Here is a 25,649-nt window from a genome sequence, read left to right on the forward strand (position 1 = left end):
GAGTCACTAAATGTTTATGCATGTAATGTAAAGATGCTCTTTAGAAGTTTACAAACATCTTTTTTATGTTTTCATTTTCATTAGTTCCTCATTCCATTAGGTTTAAAAAAAAAAAAAATCACTTTCTAATGGTTTTGCTACAGTGATACATTCCTTTAGCCTCATTCAGAGGGCCAAAGATGAAAAAATTTGTTTCCTCCCTCCTTTGTTATTCCACATTTTGTGAAAAATCAGCTTCAAACGGGCGAGTTGGAATCTTCCCCCAATAATAAGTCCTAACGCGGAAACTCCTCCTGACAATCCTGGCTCCTCCTACCCTATAAGAATGTGAGAACCTGAGCTCCTCCCTCTCAAAAATACCTCAGAGGTAAAAGAAACACTGCGGTTTAATATAGAATACACATTATACATTATTGTTGTATATGTAAAACTACAAACATGAAACGTGTTCTCTGCATTTAACCCCTCCCTGAGAAGCAGTGGTTGTATAGCGCAATTCATACACAAGGCAACTCAATGTGCTTTACATGATCAAAAAGTGCAACAGAAAAAATCAACAGCTTAAAATCAATAACAACATTAAAGTCAGAAAAAATAAATAAATTAAATTTAAATTTAAATCATCAGTGAAATAATTTAAAATCATCAACAAACGCATTGCATCAACAACATGACCAAACTCTCCCTCTCAATCATACGCAATAGAGAAAAATAGTTCCTTTAACTTTGATTTAAAAATGTTCACATGTGATGCTGACTTCAGCTCTGCTGCAGTTTGTTCCACTTCTTTGCAGCATAACAACTAAAAGCAGCATCACCATGTTTACTGTGAACTCTGGGCTCCACATCTGACCTGTGTCCATAGATCTGAGAGACCTGCTGGGTTCATACCTGACTAACATCTCACTGATGTATTCTGGACCAAACCCATTCACAGATTTATAACCAGCAGCAGAACTTTAAAGTCTGTGAAAAAAAATGTATGATCTACAGTGTCAAATACAGCACTTAGATCCTATAGAATGAGAACAGATACTTTTCCTGAATCAGTTTTCAACCTTATGTCATTGATCACTTTGATAAGAACAGTTTCTGTGCTGTGATGAGAACAAAAGCCTGACTGAAATGTACCAAATACTGTATTTTGCTGAATGTTAAGAATTGACTCAGTTGGTTGAAGACCACCTTCTCAATGATCTTGGCTATGAATGGAAGGTTGCTGATTGGTCTATAGTGATCCAGTATAGAGGCATCCAGTGTTCTCTGTTTTAACAGCAAAAAAAATCTCTATAGCTGTGTGGATAGCTATAGAGATTTACCAAAAATCAGTATCGTGATAATCCTCTCCAAGGGCGAGACATGACGTCTGCATCTACAGAAACGCCTACTCATGCATATTCATAAAGGCCCCAAAACAGCCTGTTTATAGAAGCATCATTAAAGTGACTTTTCAGAGGCTAACACTCTAAATAGCATAATAACCTTTACAATACATACTATCTTTATAGAATTACTTTGACAATTGAATATTTTAATGATTTGAATAAACAAGCTGCAATATTACCCTCCAGACTTTATCGATAGACACTAATGTTTGAATTTCTACAGATTTGTTTGGGTTTGTTTGTTCAGTCTCAATCACTGTGATCTTCTAAATATTCTGATTTCTAGACATCTAGGAGGGGACGGGGGAGCGGTTCAACGGTGTTTAACTTACCTACGACAGCGTAGCCTCCTGGTACTATGGAGTAGATGGTTCCATCCATATGAATACCATCAGGGAACCAGGCGGCCATGCTTTCACCAACTAGACGACCAAAGGCCGCGCCTAAATACCCCACACAGACAGAAAGTTATTTACAAAGTGGATTTACAGTGGATTTGTTCTTATCACAATGATAAAAACAAGTACATTTGGTTTCTTACCAATAACAAAAACTGGCATGAAAGCTCCAGAGGGCACTGGGATGGTGATGGCAAGAGCAGACATCCAGAACTAAGGCAGAAACAAAAGAGGAGTTTCAGTTTATTAACTGAAATCATTAACCAGCCATGAGGACCGAACCCTGAAAGTGTGACTGCACAGGTCACTTTTAGCCGTCACTTCCACTCTTCAAATGAGAAAAAGCATTAAATGAAGTAGAACTAATGAGAGGGTCACAGCAGTCTGAGAACAGTGTGCAACGTAAGTGAAAGAGAGCCTAATTAGTGAGGATGGAAATGTCAGCGCTGACAATGTGCAAAGATTATCATCATCAGGTGTGCGGCTGTACCCGTGTTTGAGAAATAAGAACGTAAGTTAAACCTGAGGAGTTGACTTTGGAAAAGGAAAGGCCACGCTGACACTTCAAACAAAGTTAGAGAAATTATTAAAAGAAAACTTTGAAACGTAATCAGATTACTTATTAAAACTCCATTTGTCTGTCACAGAGCATTGAACAGATTCACAGTAAACGATCAGTCGCTGAAAGAAAGTCTTTGTGAAATAGGTTTACATTGTTTTCATGAAACACTAGAAAATACAGACAAATCATAGCAATTTTAGAATCACATACAGAGTTACCTCAATCATTTATCACACCAAATGTACTAAGAAGTCAAACAAAACGTCATTTGACCTCAAATAAAACTGCCTCATGCCGTAAAACCGACATGACGTATTTTGAAGAAACCGGAAATACACATGACGTCATCGATATGAGAGTAAGTTCAAAGCTGTTATTTTCTATTTATTTTCAAAGGTCAAGATATATCAATTCATTCTGTAAAGCGCTTTGAGTGTCTATGATAAAGTGCAATATAAAATTATTATTATTATTACTGTTATTAAATGACAGAGGTTTTCCTGAGACCTGAGTTGTCAAAGTATGTCAGGAAATCAAAATACATTTCCTAATGTTTGATGATAAAACCAATGCCTTTTTAAACTTTTGATTGATAATAAATATGGTGAATATTACTCTAATCAGTCTTATTTTGTGACCTCTCACAACATGTGTACAAATAAAAATGAATTAGATGCAGATGTGGAGCTTTCATGATGTCGTGATTTATTTCTCCTGCTTCCAACACATCACCATGAGCTGATTGGTGAGTGAAGCAGATACTGTTGCGTTTAGAGCGAATATACAGAAGTGTGAGAGTTAAAGCACATATTGTAGCAGCCGTGACTTTGAGTGTAATGGAGGAGCATTTCTTAATTACACTCCTAGCTTTGTCTCCTCTGTCTGTCTGTGGTTGGCTATAATTAAGGCAGGTTGCCATAGAAATAAAATGAGTCTTGTGTAATCTTTCCCTTCTGCAAAAACACACGTGTAGGTGTTCAGAAGCCCATGATCACACCACAACATAGAAGGTGCGATAGGAGTCTCACACACGCGCACGCACATGCACAAAATGTCAGAATATGTGGAACATGTGAGTAAATGGACAAAACTTGAGAGAAAAAAACCAAAAGTGGTGCAACATGTTGATATTGTGCAGCTGAATGTTCATTAAAATTTCTGATTAAAGGTAGAGTAACTGCTGTGATTTTATCTGATCCACATTATCAACAATAATGTCAATATGTAGAACAATGACCAATCTGAGCATTAATACAGGAAAAAAACAAAGGCTTTGTGTATTTTTCTTGTCATTTTGGGTGTTTTTGTTATTTTTTTCTGTTATTTTGTATATTTGTTTATGTTTTTTTCATTGTTTTGTGTACTTTGTGTATTTTTGTTGTAATTTAATGTTGTGCATTTTTGCATAATTTGGTGTAGTTTTCTGTTGTTTTGTGCATTTCTCAAGTCATCTTTCATGTTTGTGTTGTAATATTACGTGTATTTTTGCATACATTGGTGTATTTTAAGTTGCTTTGTGTATTTTTCTATTTCATGTAGTTTTCAAGTCATCTTTCATGTTTGTGTTGTAATATTACTTGCATTTTTACAGAAATGAATGTTTTTTTCTGTGGTTTTGTGTACTTCAAGTAATTTTAGTGTTGTAATTTTATGTTGTGTATTTTTGTATACTGCTTTGTGTGTATTTTCACAAGCTTTGTGTGCCCAGTTTACTGTCACACAATCTGTGAAAACCTGTGACTCTCAGCAGCAGCAAGTTGACGTGATGATACCCCACTAACAACGTGGAAAAGAGCAATATTCTAGAAAACTGAAAAGTTTTGGGTTTTTTATTGGGGGGAGGGTTACTTGTATTTAGACCACGCCCTGGGCGGTCGCCCACATTGCCCTGGGCAAGAACCGTCCCTGGCTGTAGCTCATATTTTCAAAATGACCTCTCCATTTTTTGGGTGAAATTGTCCCATACTGAGGTCCGTGTTGCTCACTTCATTGCTACAAAGTGGCCACATGTTCCACGTTTCAGTATGTGTTGCAAGTGTCAACATGCTCAGTTTACTGACATTAGTACCTCGTTTGAAAAACAGCTAACCCTCAGTATTAATCAGTTTACGATTTTGTTATTGGTTTCCAAGTTACAGTAGGGATTGGAGTGAAGGGTTGTGTGGCAGAAAGGCAAAAAACCAAACAAAGACAATTGAAATAGTACAACGTTAGCATTATCTAATCATGTTTCTATTTCCATTTGTTTGCTTTGCCCAGTTCTTAGCAGCAAGAGTCATTCATTTCTAATTTAATTATTTTTTAATTTAATCCATGAACTGTATCCAGGATAAAAGGTGCTCTAAAGCCAGCAATATCTTGAAGAATATCAGACTTTGCACTGACAATGAAGCAAAACTGGTCAATAAGAAAGCCATACTGGTTGGGTTCATTTAAAACACTAGTAATGCTTTAAAAACTTACATTCAGTGAGGGAAACAAATCGTGATAATGAATTAAAATCCTGTTCAAGGTTTTTAATGAACCAAAGGGATTTGAATGGTAACTATAATGAGTATTGTAAATCATAGCAGTGCCCAGGAGCATTGCTATTTTTAAAGTCAAAAGTAATTGGCTAATATACTCACCTCTAATTCCATCATTCCAATGTGTTTGCTGAACAAATCTATTAGCTGCTGCATATAATGATCCTACTTAGCAGTGAAGTCACTTTGGGATCACAACCCGGATGTCATATTATTAAACTCATCAGTATCATTCCAGGGGAAATAAGAAGGGCGACTGCACAGCACACACAACCTGCTCGTATATGACGGAACCAATAATGTTTAGCACATGAACCGATAATAGTTATGCTCAATTTCACCTTTAACGATTCAATCTAAGCAAAAAGGGTTGTTGTCTTGTGAGTTTGTTGTTTTCTGTGTTTTTGGAGTCATTTTGTGTATTTCGTTGTTGTTTTATGTGTTGTTAGAGTCATTCCATTCACGCCCATTATTTGCCAGTTTAAACTGATTGTTCCTACTTTTTAAATTACATCCCTTTTTATGACACTTTTAAGCGTACACGGAGTTTGCGGGGGCAACTCATTACATTTTTACCAAATTTTAATATGACACTCACAATATACAAATATTTTAGGTGCCAAAAAACACAGTGACTAAGAAATAATAATAATAAAAAAAGGGCGGTATTAAAGGTTCACAAATTAAAATTTAAAGATTTAAAGGAGCAGTAACCGATGACATTTGACCCTCCTGCTTCCCGTAGCAGCTGAGTGCTTTGTTAACAACATGGCGGACACCGCGGATGCTCCATAGACTCACTAGTCTGTTGTTTGTAGTGATACACTGAGAAAACAAGCAGACTGGAACTGGGAACAAAATGGTGGATTGAGTGGTGTTGTGATAATCTACTCGCCCGCCTACACCGCGACAAAATCGGCATCCACCGGCCACGGAAACACAGACTATCAGCGAATGCGGACTGCGGCGTAACATTGTTAGAGGCTTTAAATGCCATAATCTACGTTGTGACTAACTTAGTGACTGCCAGAAAGTCTCTACCTGGTTTTTAAAATCCAATTGCACCACCTTTCCACCATTTTTAGTCACTTTTAACCCATTTTATTTCTGATTAAAACAACAATTTACATCTTTAAGATGATTATATAATATGGCGCAAATAATAAAAAACTTCATGGCTAACAGTGGATATTATTCAGAAAATAAATAAATGTGGTTATCACAGATTCATAGAACAATGGACCATCATTTTTCTGACTTTATGAATGGACCCCAAAAACATGAACTATTCTTCAATGTTCATGTCTGTGTTCAACCACCTCCAGGTACAGTGGGGGTCCCCGGTATCTGGAACCTTTAATTTGGGGGTCATGGGCTGAAAAGGCTCTACAGCCTCTGTGTGCCCGTGACACAAAAAGTGTGGTTTCCCTGTTTACACAGAGACAGAGCGGGAAGAGATTTGAAAACGTCCACTCTGGAGCCCATTTTTAAAAAGTTCTGTTTTCAAGTGCCAAAATGCCGTTGCCGTGTAAACAAACGCTACAAAACGTTTGAGTTTGAACTAGAAAACGTTTGTCGTGTAAACGTGATATCCTGGCTAATATTCCAAAATGAGAAATCATTTCATAGCTCTTTGTCCTATTTGCATCCTGCAGCTTGGCCTTGTTAAGAAGACACAGCCTACAGGGATCCAGATTTCACACTAACTACGATACATATTTTTGTATTCATAACACCTTCACGTTCATGCTGACACCAATTAATGTGAGAGGATGGCTACGCTGTCCTGCCTCAGGCTGTCTTTGAAATGCATATATCCATTCATGAAAGACACTGTTTATCTGTCAACATTGAAGCAAATTAGAATATATTTATATGGAGGGACAGGGGGTCAAACTTATTTTCCTTCAGGCGACACAAACATCTTTGTTTGGACTGAAAAGGCCCAGATCGTTTTACAAATTAGAAAAGACACAAATTCATTTTGCTCTTTACAAAAACCATTTGATCAACCAGATTAGCATTGCTGGTGTTTGTCTAATCCTACACAATGCTATGTTTGTTTCAAAGAAAAATCATGATTTTATCTCTTTACTGAAATCACATACTGTATATATGTTAGTGGTGGTGTTTGAAAGTTAACAGCTAGGAAAAGGAAAAGGAAAAGGGAGACAGCTGTTACAGTTTCATTTATTCAGGCAACTTTCTTTCAAGAAATTTGATCTCCTGACATGTTTCGACTGTCAACTGTCAGTCTTCCTCAGAGGTTATTGCTTTGATGTATCCCTACGAGTTCTCTCATAAGGAAAAATGAAAATTGAAGGGAGTGTGAAAAGGAGACAGCAGAACGACTCACAAGGATGGGGAAAGAAACGGCACGAGGAAAATCTCAGGTCTGCAATATCAAAAGAAGACTGACAGTTGGCAGTCGAAACATGTCAGGAAATCAAATTTTCTGAAAAAAGTTGTCTGGAAAAACAAAACCATAACAAATTATCTCAAAAAACAAGACAAAATGAACTTGCTAGAATGCTGGTGTTACTCACTTTATGGTGTTTAAAGAGTAACTAAACCCTAAACCCACTTTTTCTGCTGAATACATATGTATTTGGGTATTAAAGCTGCAGTATGTAGAAGTGGAAGATGCTCCACGCTCCCCCCTTCCCTCCTAAACAAAATTTACTGGTCTTCTTGCACACTGGATCTCTCTGCAACTTTTTTCTCCATAGACAATAGTAAAAAATGTAGGGACTTTATCTTGTGTTATTGGATGTTTTATAAACATAAAAGCACGCATCACTCACCGTTGTGATGACAGTAAAAGGCTCAGAGCCGCACAAGACGCTGCAGCCGAGCCCAGCTGATCAGAGCAGACACACAGACACTCCACATCCACACTGCAAATTAAATGTACATGTTTTCTCCACCTTAGATAATGTTTTTCTTAGGTTTACAAGTGATTTATCCCGTCTGTTATCACTCTTTTCCTCTGACTCGGTATATGGGGCAGACTGCACGCTGACAAAGTGGATCGCACACAGTCTGCCCCACATACTGCATCAAAGGGACCTCTGCGGAGTCCGTACTACTCTAACACGTTTGTGCCTTTAGATTGTCTAAGGATGGTCTTCCTCTTTCCTCTTGCTTTTCCATGTAACTGTTGTGCGAAAAACTATGATGGAGACTTCTGCTTCGCTACTCTCGGATCGTGAAAGCGCATAGACTTTTGACGAGCAGCTCAGGCAGCCAATAGTAACTCCCAAAACAGCTCATGGAGCACTCTGTTGGTAGAATGATCTCTGTTTGGCACCAAATGACACAAAAAAAAATGCACATACTGCAGCTTTAGGTTGTGCTGTTGATTGATCGTACTTCAACTTTTAACACTTTCTCATTCAGATTTTAGTAAAAGTATCTTAATTTTGCGTGTTTACCAGTAGTTGTAAAATATCAGAATGACTGCACTCTAAAGGTGCGTTCACACCCAACGCCACTTCAGTGACTCTGGTGACTAGATTACATTGAAAATCAATGTAAATGACGCAACATCAAGTGAAGCGGCACACTCGAGTCCAGCGACTTTTGAGCCAATTTAGTGTAAAGACCAATTTAATTTAAGACCATTTCTTGTGGTTGGAATTTGCCATAATTTACATTATTTTATTAAGATTTAATTTATCATTGTTTTAGTTAAAGTAGTTAAAGTGATATTGTTGGACAATATCTGAAAATGCACATTCCTAGTTTTTAGTCTACTTGACGTTCACTCTGATTAAAAAATAAATAAATCAGAAGTTACTCACCAGTTACGCCGTACTTGAGTGGTTTTTTTAATGAATACTTACATACTCTTACTCGAAAGGCACTTTTACTTTCACTTGAGTCATGTTAATCTCAAGCAGGCATAGGCAACCGGTGGCCCGGGGGCCACATATAGCCCTCGGCTTAATTTCAATGCGGCCCCGAAAGTATACATACAAATTACATAAAACAAAAGCAAGAATACATGAAAAAAAATACAAAGGATTACAACATTGCAGGAAAATACACTAAGAGACAAAAAAAATCACAGAAAGTACTCGAAAGTCACACAAAACTACTCCAAAAATTAACAAAACGACAACAGTAATACACAATATGACTCACAATAACAAAACAACAACAAAAATACACAAAATGACTCAAAATAATGTGCAAAATTACAGAAAATGAATACTAAACAGACAAAAACACAAACAAAAAACACAAAATTACATTGTAAACCCACAGTACTAACAAACAAGCAAAACAACAACAAAAATACACAAACATTACTCCAAAAAACACAAAATGACAACACAAAAAACATCTATTTTACAGGGAATATACACAAAAGGACAACAGAAACGGACAAAAAACACACAAAACAACAACAAAAATCTCTGTTGTTTCCTGTGTTAATGCTCAGATCGGTCATTATTCTAAATGCTGACATGAATGTTGATAATGTGGCCCTCTGATCAAACACATTTTTGTGGCCCCTGCTGTGTGGAAGTTCCTCACCTCTGATCTAAAGTAACAGTACACTTACGTGAGTAAAAATGTGGGCTCTTCTACCCAGCTCTGCATTTTTGTGGTAGTCACTGTGATAATAATAGTTTTCCTTCTTTAACATTGTCATCATGCTGTGTGCTGCTAAGGCTAAATGAAGAAACCATCCTGCACATTCTATCAGGGGTTTCTTATTTTATTCCCACGTTCCACAAGCAGAAAACAAAAATAACAACTATTGATCCTTGTTGTGTGAGGGGACATGAAGCATATCAGCTTCCAGGGTTGGGGTCAATTACAATTGTAATTGCATAATTAATAATCAATTACAATTACTGCATAACTTTAATTTAAAAAAAATCTGTTGCTGTTGTAATTGTAATCAAATTGTAATTGAGATTAGATAATTGACTTTCTAATTGTAATTGCTATGAAAATTCCACAAAAACACCATGTAACAGTTCTATGTACAGTTCTACACATATGTAAGCAACAATTATAAAAAATACTGACACAAAAAATGATCAGATGCGCTCACCAAAAATAATAAAACATACATTTTTATTGATTAGGAAGCCTGACAAGGTAATCAATAGATAGGAAAGAAATTAGATAATATATATTTGTATTTTACAGCTGATTTAGGACTAGTTATCAAGAAATGCTAACATACTAACACAAGAGGAAGGTTCACTTTTATTAGGTTATTTAATGTATCTCAGGCTCAGTAATTGTGATTAATTGCAACTGAACTTTAGTAATTGAGAACATAATTGTAATTTAATTTTTGAGGATAAAAAATAATTGTAATTTAACTGTAATTGGAGAAATTGCTTGTGACTGTAATCATGAGTGAATTGTAATTGAACATGGGTAATTGAAAACGCAATTGTAACTGTAAAATGTAATTGACCGCAACCCTGTCAGCTTCCAACATAAAACCACACTCCGTGGCCATCTGCAGGTCCACGTGCAGTTTAAGGTGCATGTGTTGGACGACCTTTAAACCTCTTTTTCCAGCTCTGGAACAGTGTGGACAAGTCTTCCCAAAGTTTAGCTTTTAAAGCAATAGTTTAACCCACAAGAAAAGACGCAACAAGCACTCATTACAGAGGAGAGAGATCCACCTTCTTTAAATATCGTCATGCAGAACAAAGCACTGTGTTTAAAACCCTTTGAAATCTGTGTCTGAAATAAGAATGTGTTGTTCAGAGACACATGGAGGATATGAGTCAGTCCAGCTCTAAACATAGATACAGAATAAGGGCTCAATGAACTTTGTACGGATGGGCAACGCATTTAAAAATAAGACTGCTTGTGTGTGTGTGTGTGTGCGTGTTTTGTGCCTCATCTGTTGCGCGTGTGTGTCACCATAAATGAAAAGTCTCCACTGTCACTGGTAAACCGACGCAGCAATGTACCGTACTGATGACATGCACAATGAACGTCACACGGAGAGGAATGACACTGACAGCAGTTTAGTCAGAGGACACACACATACAGTGTGTGTGTGTATATATATATACATATATATAGTGAGAGTAGGAGTTGTCATGTGTCATTATGAAACAAATCATAATGTAAAACCCTTATTTATTAATAAATGATAATTAAAATATTTAATAACAACCCAAACCACTAATAAAAAAAGCTAAAACAGATTCTTTAGTTCCTCAGACCAACCGTCGTCCACTGATCCAGAGCTGAAATAAAGCATAAGCATTCTGTAGTTCTGCTTTTATCTCTTCAGTTCTTCTGTTCTCTCAAACATCAAAGTAGGACAAAACTTTGGATGCACTCCTGGAAGAGCTTTGGAACTAGCTCAATGGGGGGGGGGATGAGGGGACAAGGTCATTTTCCCTCTTGGATAAAATCAGATGGATTCAGTTTCAAAACCTTCCCATTAGCTGCAGTGTAGCAGCTGAAAGCCCCAATTTAACATTCCTGTTCTTTATAAACTCCTCATACTTCTCTCACATCAGCTCTACAATGGCCACAACAAGCTCAAAGAACGCTAGATGAGAAGTTTTACTGCAGTGTGTTCTCTCCTACCTTCATGACGATGAACAGCACCAGCGTAACGAACACGTTGACGTGAGGGTGTTTCCAGGCTTGAGAGTTTCCGATGTAGTCGAACTCCTCAGCGATGCCCTGTTTAGCCCACGTCCTGTTGTCCAGTAAGGTCACCAGAGCCTCTTTCTGGGTGAGCTGTAAACCACAAACATTAGCCACGTCATTACTTTATAATGAGCAGCTTGCATGTTCTCCCCAGGCTTAAATGGGTTTTACGGCCAAAAAATAAATACATAATATAAACCAAAGATTACATAGAGATCATATTTTGGAGAACATTTTTTTTCAACCAATATATTTTCTTTTTATAACCTTCTTACAAACGGTTTGAACATTTCTTCATGTATCACAATGCAAAGTTGAACAAAAATATATATATTTATAGAAACACAAAATAAAAATGTAAGAAAAGTTTGCTCATGTTCCTGAATTTACACATTTTCCTTTACGTGCGTGCGTGTGTGTCGCATGTCGCTCTGTGGCTGACGGTTAGGGTTGGGCATCGTTTGGATTTAAATGATTCTGATTCCGATTCTTAATTTAGATCCCTGTTCTAAACAATTCTCGATTCTGATTCTTTGAGTTGTGCAGGTCACAGATTTCACAGGAAAAATGTTTTCATTTGAAAAAGTCTTTACACAGGCCATTTTTATTAATTCACTTAGTTGATACAATTAAATCTGGTTGCTGTAATGTAACTAGGGTATTTAATTACAAAGGTCCCTAACTGTAACTGTAAAAGTGAAACTTGCTGAAATAAAACTACAAACAAGTTGTCATCAGTCTAAAAAACAAAGAGCTACAGGTAGATGTGAAACTAAATAAAACAAACTCAAACTCTGGAACAGTCATGTGACAAATCAATCAACAGTTCTTGTTGAGAAAGATTATTATTATTCTGGATACAGTGGAAACGGAAACTACAAAAAATAATTATATTTTGAACTTTTTTATATTGTAGGGAACATATTAAATACATAAATGTAATTGGAGTCTAAAGCCACAAAAACTGAAACCGTAGCCACACACACTCACTCACACACACACAGTCGTTACAGTCGTGTTCTGAACGCACCTTAAACAAACCCTGCGTAAACAAAGAGAGCAAGCCGTGCAAACAAACTCGTGTGGGCAATTAGGAATTAAAAAAACAATCGAAATGCAAACATCCTTGTAACGGTTCCGGAACCGGATGTTAGGAACCTATTTGGAAGCGGTTCTCGGTGCCTAACTCTACTAACGGTTCTACTGCAGAGACCATGATGTCTAAACAAGTGTCACTAAAACAGTCCCAGCACCCCCTATTGTTTAAGCAGAGTTTTGAAGCACATACTCATCTGTGTCTATTTTAATCCACTATTATTTGCATCAATTTTAGCAGATTTAGGATTAGGGATGTAACGATTCACTCAACTCCCGATACGATTCGATTCACGATACTGGGTTCACGATACGATTCTCTCACGATTTATTTTACAAAATGGGACTGTAGACAAATTTTTTTTTTGGGAAAAAAACTAGAAAATGCTGTACTATTTTCCTTTTATTTTTCATTGTCAAAAGAATTCCTTGATAAACTATTCAAAACAATGCAATTGAACTAAAAATAAATCTTGAATGAAATAAATAAAGGAATAATTCAAATGAAAATGAAGCCTATTAATTTAAATTCTGGTTCTATAATAAACAATGCAAAACTGCATAATAGTTATTTTTCTTTTAAAAGTGCAACTGAAAATGTATTTTGTGCCTTAACAATTGGACTTTAAAAAAAAAAAACAACCCGTAATTACACTGATTTACGTCATATTTGTTTGGACCAGCAGAGGGCGCTGGTAATACAGTGGTCGGTTGGCATGCAGATATCTTGCAGTGAAGAAGAGAAGCTATGCTAGCAGACAGAGCTAATAGAAAAACGTGACTTTTACAGATATTCAAGTAATATTACAGATATTCTTTCGGTGCTTAAGGGATAATGAATCATTTATTAACATATTTAAGAGTAGAAGGCGGCCAGAAAGAAACTATTAGCAGACTCCGCCCGCCGCCTACACTTGTGGATAGCGCCCTCTGCTGGTTAAAAAAAGTACTGCGATTCAATTTTCAAAAAATCGATATCAACCGTGATACCTATGAATCGATTTTTAACTGCCTTACGATTAATCGTTACATCCCTATTTAGGATATATCTTTACATTCCTAATCAACATGCATGTTAGCCTCATTGGAAAGTGAATGTTTCTCTCGCTTGTGTGTGAGAGGTGCACGCGTTAGCAGGCAGAGACAATCGGGGGAGGTGATCAGGGAGGGACCATTTTCAGAACAGCTACCCCCCCTATCTGCCAGCCATTTTAGAGCATTTTGACTGAGTTTTAAAGAACCACAGAATATTTTGTACTATGACAATCAAAAAACCAGATTCTGAAAGAACAGAATCTCTACTTTTATCAGAAAAAGCGCGACAATGTGAGGTCAGAGGGGAAAGGAAACATAGTGGATGGTGGCAGCCAGCAGAGCCGAATCGACTGCAATCTTTAGTCAAATTAGTTAAAATTGCGGAACTTTGCGGTGATTGGACAGAATTGTATTGCTACGCAATAATTGCGAGGATTGGCTGATTTTGCTTTAATAGTTGCAATCACAACATCGCAAATTTGTGGAGAGTCTGACTTTAATTAAAATTTTGATATCTGTACCCTGATGGGACGTTATATTCGTTAATCATGTGCAGCTGCTTAGAGTGACACAAACCATCACATGAACACACTCTGGATGTTTGCTCAAAAATGTAAAATAAAACTTTGTTACTAATGAATGCAAGAAACGTCTTTCAAGACATTTAAATGAACTTTTAGCCTCAAAGTTTATATGTGGGCGCCGCCATTTTGGAGTATTTTAGTCAATCAGTGTTCACATATCAGATTACACTGTAGATCTGCACAAACTAGATATGATCCTGTAAGTAGCTGTAACTGAAGATTATGGGATTGACACAGAAGAACATTTTCAAAGTGCACTATGGACATGATCTTCAGGAGGAGGGGGCAGCATGGGCACATCTACAGCTCCAGGAATCTAACTCACCACCTCATTAGACGCCCAGACCAAGTAAGTAGTGAACGTGCATGTTCGTGAACGTGCAGGTGTACTGTCTGTGTAAAGCCTAAGGATGCAAAGATGGTCCATTTGTGATCTTGATAATTAGGCAGCTGAAGGGAGGAATTGTTGGAAGGTGACGCGCATCCGCTGATGAGTCATCCTGGAGTGAAAGAACAGTGTGAGCGTACGCCATCGATACACACTTGTAAATACAAGTGCATCTGAACCTGAGCGTCAGAAAGGAATAGCACACAGATGTGAATATTAATGAAGCTGTTATCTTAGTATGATGAAGATCTGAACGAGCATCGCACATGGGTGAGAAACCCTGCTTAGATACACACAACCTCTGCCAGTAGATTAACAGTCCTCAACTGAAACAGAAGGACGATAAGTAACATGTTTACCTGTAAAACTGAAACATCTCCACTTATTTGTTACAGTATACAACAGGATGTCTCACAACTGTTTCCCACTAACTGCTCCGTAACGCCTTCGCTGCGTAACTGCAGACTATTCCACTGTCTGGAAATCTGTTGCAGCAAGGACTCATGAGATCTCGCTATTTCACACGTAATTTGGCGATATAGCGAGTTGTGGTCGATAGCATGAGAAGCACAAAGCCACACAAACAGTTCATTGTGTCCTTGGAGAGGAGCAGAAGGAAATTCACTCGGTCTTGCCCTGTAGATCTTCAGCGTTTGTGGAGATCATTGTGATTCAACCATAGATAAGGTCAAAAATTATATGTAAAATACGATCCAGGACGTAGCCCCACCTAGAGCATGAACAAAGCTGGAGATAAGCACCAGCAGCACCCGCCACCCTGAAAAGGAGCAAGTGGGTTGAAAAATGGATGGAAATACAATCCGCCTTGAACACGGAATATTTTATTTTGAAACACACGAGCTTATCTTTGCTGAATTCATGCAGCATTGCTCTGGCGTCCAGCAAAGAAAACAGGGTCTGTATATCTGTTGCAGAGGGCTCCTGCATGATGGAGTCGTTACGCAGCTGTGATGGACCGTATAATCATGGTGGAAATCAACATATTGACTTTAATAGAAACCTATCAGCTCCGTTGCTGTTACGCAGCAGTTACGCATCCAGCAGAAACTGGGGGTCAGTCTGTTTGGGTCAAGAACAGAAATTATTACCAATAAGCCTCAAATTTATTATAAGTTTACCCTAAAATCTGTCACGTTTTAAATAAAGTTACAAATAAGGTATTTAGCATGTGCAACAGACATGCGATGTTGGTGTTAGACTTAAACCTCTGTGTCAGTTTAAGGACTGGACTATCCTTCTTCAGTTAGTGGTAAATAAGGACTTTGGCTGACTGGCAAACGAAGGGTGATTGTGATTGAACAGAGAAGCTCCAACTGATGACGGCGCTATTGCTGGTGTTAAATTACAGTGCATCACAGCTTTGGAAAACTGAATGTTCGACAAAATTTTATATTGCAGGTGAACATGTCATGATGATTGATGGTATGAAACTCACCTTTCCAGCCATGAACTGTCCAAAGCCGGGAGGAAAAGTTAAGGTTGAAATGAGTAAAGTGACCAGTGCTGGGTACAACAGGCGCCTGAGTAGGAAGAAAAGAACAGAAAGATACACATTACAACACAAAATCCTTCAAGTGTGGGAAAAAAAGCAACTTTTTAACCATTTTAATGGTGCAAAAGTTTTCAACAAGGATGTGTAAATACAATTGTATTTGCTTTATAGATTTCCTACACACAATACAGCTTACATTGTGAGTTCAGTATTTATTTTCAATATATTTTAGGTTAAGTTTAAACCAACATGACACTTGTTTTGTACTTTGCATTATTTATTCCCCTTATGCAACAGTAGCAGAGACATCGATGTTTGAATAAAGCTGTGACATGAAGGTGCAGCGTTTCACAAACATCAACAAACTGTGATTGGAGTTGGACTCATGGTTCTTTAAACGTGTTTGAATCTGACACCACTGGAAATCACAGTCAAAGCTCAGACATTCGCTTCTGATCACTTTACACATGGACTGGAAACAATGAGGCGTAAAGCATTAGAACTACTTCAACTGTTACAACTGATCAATGAACTACTTCCCTGAAAGTGAAAAGGTTTTTGATCCTTTGAGTTTACAGATCAAAGGGAACTCAAAGGTGTTTGATGGAGAGTTTAGAAAAACTACAATGTTTCTTTCAATTGAGCTAAAAGGAGAGAGATTTTAACTAGATGAACAAAATCTGGTTTGACATTGCCATCAATTGCATCAGCAGTGACTCGACCAAGTTACTAATTACTTTACTGTAATGGGAGATAAATGGATGTTCTGAATCAGTACTCAAACAGAACAGAAATATGAGGACAGGTACTTCCAGTATAATGGTTCTAGAGTCATAACAATGTTATCTCATGAAAAAAAAAATAAAAAAAATCAAGGACTAATTTCTGAGCAGGTTGGGATGGCTTGTATTTTTCAGAGTTACTAGCTGCATTTCAATTACCTTTGGAAATGCGTAAATTCTAAATAGCGCAATAAAAACTGGTCATGGAAAGACTTAAATTTTGAAAAAGCACCAAAATATCGCTCAAAAGTTTTTAAACTTTCATGAGGAGGTATTTCAGATATTGAAATGTGTCCACAAATATGCATCACAGAACATGACGGACAGGGTCACAGGACTACTGCTCTCCGAGAAAACATGGTGCGGTACATGTAAACAGAAGAGAAGACCGGGACATTTCTTAGCATTATACTTTAAAATTATTACTGCCACATTAGACGTAAAACAACAAAGGAATACGAGTGTTTTATGGAGGTTCTGAGCATCTGTCTTTCGGCAGCGAAGTCTCGCGATATGAGATTTCACAAGAGTTACTCAGGGATAATCTTGCCTGCAAGATGGATTCTCCTGGTGTTCACAAACACTAGAATCCATCTTGTGCTGTTCCCGCCTTTGCCTCTCGAATCCGAAGCGAAAAGGTTAAAACCGATCACGAGGCAGTGTTGTGGTTTAGGGCGGGATATCCGGGTGTGACGAAGGCAGAAGTGCCAAACCAAAACTGGCTCATGCGCAGTTGTGGGGAGAGGAAATAGCTGGGCTAACACTATTAGCATATCTCCAAATCAAAATAAAAAAATGTCGACGCAGAAGGATGAACGTATGGAAGCTGCTATAAACTCAGTTTTAGAAGAATCCAGCATTTCCTCTTTGAGAGAGCAGCAGCGAGAGGAGCTTTGTGCATTTTTAGACGGTAAAGATGGCAAAGCAGAGCCTTGTTGTTGGAGCAGCGTCTCTGTGGCATATGCCAGTGACAACATCATTTGTGACCGTGTGATTGGCTAAAACAAATCATGGTGGACAGGCGCTTCGCCCAAGCAGTTTCTGTTTGTGTCCCTCCCTGGTTCCGAAAGGATTTGCTAGACACAGACCCAGATCAATGTGGAAAACTCGAGTTAGAGGGAGGGGCTACACATCACCTGGCTCTTGCCAGGGTAACTCAGGGAGGCTCCTGCCCAAAACAACATTCAATAGAAATGTATTCAAAGCGCAATTATACTTAGTCAACATTTAGAAATATCGCTTTTATTTTGCAAAAATTTGTAATGACAACCCAGCTACTGACCACTACAGAGGTCAGCTAACCATAAACAGTAATTGTAATGTAATGAGACAGATGCCGTCAAGCTGGAGAAATAGTCCTATCGAGCCTTCTTGGCCTGTGGGACTCCAGAGGCAGCAGACGGGTACCGGAGGGCAAAGCAGAGGGCAGCCATTGTGGTCGCTGAGGCAAAAACCTGGACATTTGTTTAAGCCATGAAAAACAACTTCTGGACGGCTTCAAAGAGGTTCTAGACCACCATCCAGCTTCTCAGGAAGTGGAAGCTGTGCACTGTCTACACTGTGTATAGTGCAAATGATGCACCGCTGGCCTGACTCAAGGCATTGTGGATCGGTGGAAGGATTACTTCAAAGACCGCCTCAATCCCATGACACGCTTTCTGGTGAGGAAGCAGAGCCTTGGGACCGAGGAGTGGACTTTCCTATTTCTGGGGCTGAGGTTGCCGAAGTTGTTAAAAAGCTCCTTGGTGGCAGGGCCCCAGGGCTGGATGAGATCCGCCCAGGGTTCCTCAAGGCCCTGGATGTTGTGGGGCTGTCATGGAAGACACGAGTCTGCAGCATCATGTGGACCCCTGAAAGGGGCTGTCCATTCCCTATCTGACCGAAGTCAGAGCTTGGTCCACATTGCCGGCAGTAAGTCAAACTCATTTCCAGTGAAGGTTGGACTCCGCCAGGGCTGCCGTTTGTCACCGATTCTATTTATAACTTTTACAGACATAATTTCTAGGTGCAGCCAGGTCGTTGAGGGGTCTGGTTTGGTGAGCTCAGGATTGTGTCACTGCTTTTTGCGGATGTGGTCGTGTTGGCTCCATCAGGCTGTGACTTTTTGCTCTCACTGGATCGATATTGCAGCCAAGTGTGCAGCATCTGCACCGATCTGTCATGGTGAAGAATGAGCTGAGCCGAAAGGCAAAGCTCTCTTGGTTCTTACCCTCACCTACGGTCATAAGCTTTGGTCATGACCGAAAAGAACAAGATCGCAGGTACAAGTGGCCAAAATGATTTACCTCCGCGGGGTGGCTGGGATCTCCCTTAGAGATAGAGTGAGAAGCTCAGTCATCCGGGAGAAGCTCAGAGGAGAGCCATGGTTCCTCTGCATTGAGAAGAGCCAGATGACACCTCGGACACCTCCCTAGTGAGGCGTTCAGGGCACGTCCCTCCAGAAGGAGACCCCGAGGAAGACCCAGGAAGCGCTGGAAGGACTATGTCTCTTAGCTGGGGGAAGAGCTGGAAGAAGTGGATGAGGAGAGGGAAGTCTGGGCCTCTCTGCTTAGGATGCTGCACCCGCGACCCGACTATGGATAAACGGGCGGATGGATGGATGGATCAGTCTGTGTTTCGTCAAAGACATATAGAACTGCTGGGAGTCTTTCAAAAACAAGAGATATCAATGGTGAAAATGGCATCAGTGACAATAGAAGAAGAAAATTGAAGAGTTGGATAAATCATTCAGTTTCAGTAGACTGTAAGCAAAGCACCAGTTGATTTATTGTCGCCATCACAATGAAGATCAAAGAGAAGGGTTGATCATAAACCACTTCTAGTACGTGAACTACCACAACAAATGCATGTTTTTGATAGTGGGGAAAATCAATACACTGGAAAAAACCAACACATGTAAGCAGAATGTTTCCAGACTGGAATGGAACCCTGGGCCTTCTACTCACTGCCTTGACTTAGAGAGTTACTTTTAATCTCATCAACAAAAACCTTATTGAGTTGCATGTTTTTATTGCCTTGAAGTCATTTGTTTTCCTCCCAAAAACATGCAGGTTATTTAAATGTATCACATTTGTGGATGTCTGTGAAGGAGTGGAGCTATTTACATGGTGTACCTTTGAAGTTCCTTACGTGCTGCAGGTCATACTTACTTTTTCATGAGGAAGCGGTTGATGGCCTTCTGCTTCCTGATGAACTGGACAATCAGTCGATTAAAGTAGACGAACAAGGCTCCACCAAAGCCGCTGGCTATACTGCAGTAAGAAAGAGAGGCAAAAGAATCAGAACTCTTTGCTTTACTTCATCTTGTAATAAATTCATGACGATTAAACCAAAAAATGCAAGTGCAAACAAATCAAAGCATCAAGTGGAGCATTGCTCTGCTACGTCCCTCATGTATACAACAACGATGAAAGCAATGGGATCATTACGCGTGTCTGGTGTGCTGCAGGCAAATCTCTGTGGCTAACTCAAAGTGAAAATATCACAGTGTGTGGACAGGGAGGAATGAGAAAAACAAACTATGGATCAACTGATGCTGAAATAGCCAAACACTGCAGATAGAGCAGTGGAAGACAAAAACAGAGAAAAAGGCAGAGCTAACAGACAGACAGAGAGAGATGGAGACGTGTGTGGAGGAGTCAGAGACAAATCAAAGAAAGAGGTTTATGTAAGCGTGCATTTAGGAAGTCAGTGGGAGTCCATGTCAAGGCAGAGAGAGAGAGAATAGCTTCAGACAGACAGACAAACCCAATGCTTAGAACTGCATTGAGCCGCATTATTAATTCACGGTAAAATCTGTGAATAAATAACCTACTGTGCATAAGAACAGATCAATAAATAAATGTGTTTATCACAGATTCATAGAACAATGGACCATCATTTTGCTGACTTTATGGATGGACCCCAAAAAGCTCTCCCCTTTACTCCCCCTTATAGATGGCCCTGTCTCCACATGAGTGTTCTTCAATGTTCATGTCTGTGCTCAACACTTATTTACAGTGGGGGTCCCCGGTCTCTGGAACCTTTATTTTGAGGGCCACGGGCTGAAATGTTGAGAAATACTGGTTTAGCAAACAAAATAAGCTGTTTGAACATGGAGCGACCTGTTGAAAAGTTGCACGCATTAGCCTCTGATGCTAATGCGTGTCATAGAATGCAGTGTGAAAAACACAAACTCAAACTATTTCAGGTAATATGAGATTATTTTTATTATCCTTTGCTTGTTTGCGACTGGCTGGGACATCTGTAGACCATGTGTGTTATATACAGAACCCTGCTGGTGATGGTGCCTGATCCGTCAGCTCATGTGGTGTTTTAATGTCAACACCATGTAAAACATGCATTGCCATGACAACAGCAAGAGTTTCAGCCATTTGCCAGCAGCCAACAGTGAGAGTGTGAAAGCAGAATATGGCCACGAGCTCAACTACAGTCATGACAAGGACAAACACGCACAGACAGAAACGCATTAAAAGGAAATGATGTGAAAAATATGTAAAAACATTTTGGGCTGTTTTCTCTTTTGGCTAAAAGCAAACTTTACCCTGGAAAGTTCTTAGATCCAGAAGAAAGCACCAAAGGCCAATAAATGACTGATAGTCCAAACTTTTATATTCTGATAAAACTCACCCAATCACAGCAAAAGCAGGAAGCTCCTGGAGGTCAAAGGGAAAGTCGAGCCGGAAACGAGTTTTAAAAAGTGCAGTGATGGTCTCTGTGGAGATGGAAATATGGTGCCAAAGTATAAATAGAACAGCAGATATCACATAAAACAGTTAGAGAAGCTACAAACTAATAATGAAGACATATGCAAAGACTTGTGTGGGAACATAAATCCCAAAAATATCAAAAATATTGAGATGAATCAATCGCTGAGTACGGATAAATCTTTGTACAGTAAATTGCTTGAGGGAGAATAAATAAAAAACTAGTTATAACAATAATAATAATAATAATGATAATAATAATAACAGTACAAAACAGAAGTAACGACTAACAGGGAAACCTTTATTTCCTGTTCTCGTTTTTACTCTGAATATGAATACATTAGAGATGTAATGGAGGAGCAGATACTGTATGTATGTTGTGACACGGTGCTCAGCTCAGTCACTATTGCTGCGATTAGGAATTTGTGTTTGTGACAGGAAAGTAATTTACCATTTACAAATACTTTAGACGCCAAATCCCGTCCATGAGCTTTATTTTGGGTTAAAATGAATCTTTTTTAACTTTAATTTTAACATGCCAATATAAGAGAACATCAAAGTAACATTTGAATGTTTTAAATGAAACAATGAGACGCCACCTCTGTTGTGCTGCTCATTTAAATGTTGATAGGTCTGAACTGTGGCGTGGAAAAGGTTGTACACTGGGTTTTTGTGCGTACAGTCTTTGTACATGAGGCTCCAGTGCTCTTAAGGCTCTTTTACATTTACCCTTCAACACTATATATTTAACCGGTTGTTTGGGCTAACAACCTTCCCTGCTATGGTTGCTATCATCCTGCATTCTCTTTAGTAATCACAGACTGTTGAAGACACACAATCCCTGAGAGGAGAAGTAACAGTCTTTACTCGCTTAACTTCAGCGGTTAGCCATGCACCGTTTAAGGGGGAGTTAAGGCCCCTTAGGAGAACTTTTCTTCTCTGCTTCATGTCTACTACAAAACTACTGAGTTGGAACTGTTGCCCTCTGTGGTTACAGATTTATTTTGGCCCATAGCTGTTTGATCTTCTTTCAGTAAACAAAAGTTTACATCAACATCTTGAACTTTTCCTAATTATTTAGAGCAACCAAAAACAGCACAAGTTGTAATTTTGACTAAAAAGCTGCTAAATGATCTAAAATCAGGCTGAATGCTTCACTCCAAAAGGAAACAATGGGATGTTTACAGGCAGTTTGGCCGTGTGACATCATCAATCACGTGATTTCAAGATGGCAGAACACAGGCTCTAAAACTGTAAAGTAGTCCAATTTTTAAAATGTAATAAAACAAATATGGTGCAAAATAATGTGTTTTGTTCGACATAAATCTTTTAATACATAGATTTCAAAGGTTTTAGGCCAGATTTGTAAAAACAGTGGAGGATCCCTTTAAGGCAAACAGGAAGAGGTGTGTCCTCACTAACTTCCCACAGAGACAATATGTGCTTACCTTCGTCTTTGTTCCAAACAGCCAGCACCCTGAATATGAAAGCACTGAAAGTAGCAGCAAAAAAGCCCCTCCAGTAGTTCCTCACAGCAAAGAACGTGGACGTTACTTCAATACTGAACAACACACCTGGGGAACCAGTTAATGAGCAGAGCTTTACATCACAGTCACTCAACATGATTGGAGGTCATCGCCCTTGTACGCATCAATCACATGACATATTGAATGTCAGGAAGATAAAGCTCGTTGTTTCTTACAGTGTTTCCACCTGTGATTGGTCACAGCTAACCTCTGATCTACCAGCGCTCACCTCCTATTGGAGCAGCGAAGCAGCAGCCCACTCCCACAGCACAGGCTGCAGCCAGCATCTCAATGTTCCTCGACTCATTCTGAAACACACAGCAAAGTTGAAAAATCTGAACTTTAGCGACTTAAAGCGACAAATCCCTCGTCCTTCACTGTAGAGCGGAGGCTGCAGCCCCTCCCTGTTCCCTCCTACTACAGTGCAGACGGCTGCTGTGAAGGTTGTACGACTTCCTCAATTTATTAGGGCAAAATTAAAGCGGTTAACTTCTGGAAAACCACAGTAACTACTGATCATAACACATTTAATATCTCTGTAAATTGATCATTTAAACTGTAAAAGCAGAGCAAGAAGGAAAATAAGTGATCAACCCTCTCTCTACTCTGTCACTGGCTCAACGCGCGCACACGCACACGCACACACACAAACTCTGAAAAAAGTAATTGCACGCTTCTCATTTTCGAACTCCATCAAGGTATTGAGACCCTGAAGCCACACACCAAATTTGGTTATCCTATCTTAAACACTTTGAGAAAAGCTGTCCCCTTTAACTCGGACGGACGGAGCTCAAACCTATATCCCCCTTCCACACTTTGTGGCGGGGGATAATAATGCTTTCATGTTGAAAGGCAACTGTTTTAACTAGGGATGTAACGATTCACTCAACTCCCGATACGATTCGATTCACGATACTGGGTTCACGATACGATTCTCTCACGATTTATTTTACAAAATGGGACTGTAGACAAATTTTTTTTTTGGGAAAAAAACTAGAAAATGCTGTACTATTTTCCTTTTATTTTTCATTGTCAAAAGAATTCCTTAATAAACTATTCAAAACAATGCAATTTAACTAAAAATAAATCTTGAATGAAATAAATAAAGGAATAATTCAAATGAAAATGAAGCCTATTAATTTAAATTCTGGTTCTATAATAAACAATGCAAAACTGCATAATAGTTCTTTTTCTTTTAAAAGTGCAACTGAAAATGTATTTTGTGCCTTAACAATTGGACTTTAAAAAAAAAAACAACCCGTAATTACACTGATTTACGTCATATTTGTTTGGACCAGCAGAGGGCGCTGGTAATACAGTGGTCGGTTGGCATGCAGATATCTTGCAGTGAAGAAGAGAAGCTATGCTAGCAGACAGAGCTAATAGAAAAACGTGACTTTTACAGATATTCAAGTAATATTACAGATATTCTTTCGGTGCTTAAGGGGTAATGAATCATTTATTAACATATTTAAGAGTAGAAGGCGGCCAGAAAGAAACTATTAGCAGACTCCGCCCGCCGCCTACACTTGTGGATTAAAAAAAGTACTGCGATTCAATTTTCAAAAAATCGATATCAACCGTGATACCTATGAATCGATTTTTAACTGCCTTACGATTAATCGTTACATCCCTAGTTTTAACACATTTTTGTCTTCCCCCTTTTAAAGTCGTATCATATAAAACAACACAACAAACTGTTGAACAGATATATTTTACTGAGGAAACATTACAAACACAGTAGTGCAAGCAGACAGTTTAGGTTCACATTAAACATTTGTTTTGACCCCAAAAGAATCAGAGAAAATAAAGAACCTCTGTAATTCTGGTGAATTATGGGAAATGAAGGAATTTCCTCTAGGGTGCAATGCCTGGGGACTCATCTTCACTTATTTATATTACAGCAGTAAAGAAAGGTGGGCTTTTATTCTACTCCTCTATATTGTCTTGTTGTTCACAGACGCACACTCACATATTTTTGTTAGATTGTAAAATGGAACTTAGAAAATGTGTGTGCAAAGAATTACGTTTTTAACAAAAATATGTTCATCATTTAGCTTCTACTAAAACAAAAATGTATCTAACCCTAACAGTATAGAAAAGGGCTGTGAGCAGAGAGCATCCTGGGAAAAGTGTAATTCAATAAGACAAGGTTGCTTCAGGTGACAAAGTGTGTGAGTGATGGTTCACTCTCGTTCATCAACAATTAACTGACATTCACAGGACTGATAACAACATGCTTTGTAATTGAATCTGATCTAGGTTCTGCCCACTTAAAAAAATACAAATAAATAAAAAACCTTCACTCCACGTGAATGAGAAGTATCTATGCCTGTTTTTTAAAAAAGCCCAAAACAAAAGACAGCTGCCCACAGGCTACATTAGCACAGCACACTTCTAACTCTAAAGAGACACTTCACACACACTCAGCATATGTCAGAACATGCAGAACAAAACACTGAAAGTGGGTGGAGTGAGTGAAAGAAAGCCTACGGGCTGCAC

At 38.7% G+C, this 25,649-nt stretch overlaps 1 protein-coding gene across 3 annotated transcripts in view; it reads right to left on the reverse strand.

The window, feature by feature from the left end:
• The window catches only part of clcn2c (chloride channel 2c), a 203,909-nt gene that overhangs the window by 63,815 nt on the left and 114,445 nt on the right, over positions 1 to 25,649 (reverse strand). For all 3 annotated transcript variants that reach the window (XM_028464291.1, XM_028464289.1, XM_028464292.1), the window contains 8 exons: positions 23,377 to 23,455; positions 23,070 to 23,195; positions 21,545 to 21,629; positions 20,065 to 20,166; positions 16,077 to 16,161; positions 11,453 to 11,608; positions 1,927 to 1,996; positions 1,718 to 1,828 (listed from right to left, as the gene is read on the reverse strand). In XM_028464291.1, the coding sequence (XP_028320092.1) occupies positions 1,718 to 1,828; positions 1,927 to 1,996; positions 11,453 to 11,608; positions 16,077 to 16,161; positions 20,065 to 20,166; positions 21,545 to 21,629; positions 23,070 to 23,195; positions 23,377 to 23,455 (814 nt within the window). The remainder of the gene's footprint in view (positions 1 to 1,717; positions 1,829 to 1,926; positions 1,997 to 11,452; positions 11,609 to 16,076; positions 16,162 to 20,064; positions 20,167 to 21,544; positions 21,630 to 23,069; positions 23,196 to 23,376; positions 23,456 to 25,649) is intronic.

The sequence above is a fragment of the Gouania willdenowi genome, chromosome 13 (assembly GCF_900634775.1).
Source record: "Gouania willdenowi chromosome 13, fGouWil2.1, whole genome shotgun sequence".
NCBI classification, from domain to species: domain Eukaryota; kingdom Metazoa; phylum Chordata; class Actinopteri; order Blenniiformes; family Gobiesocidae; genus Gouania; species Gouania willdenowi.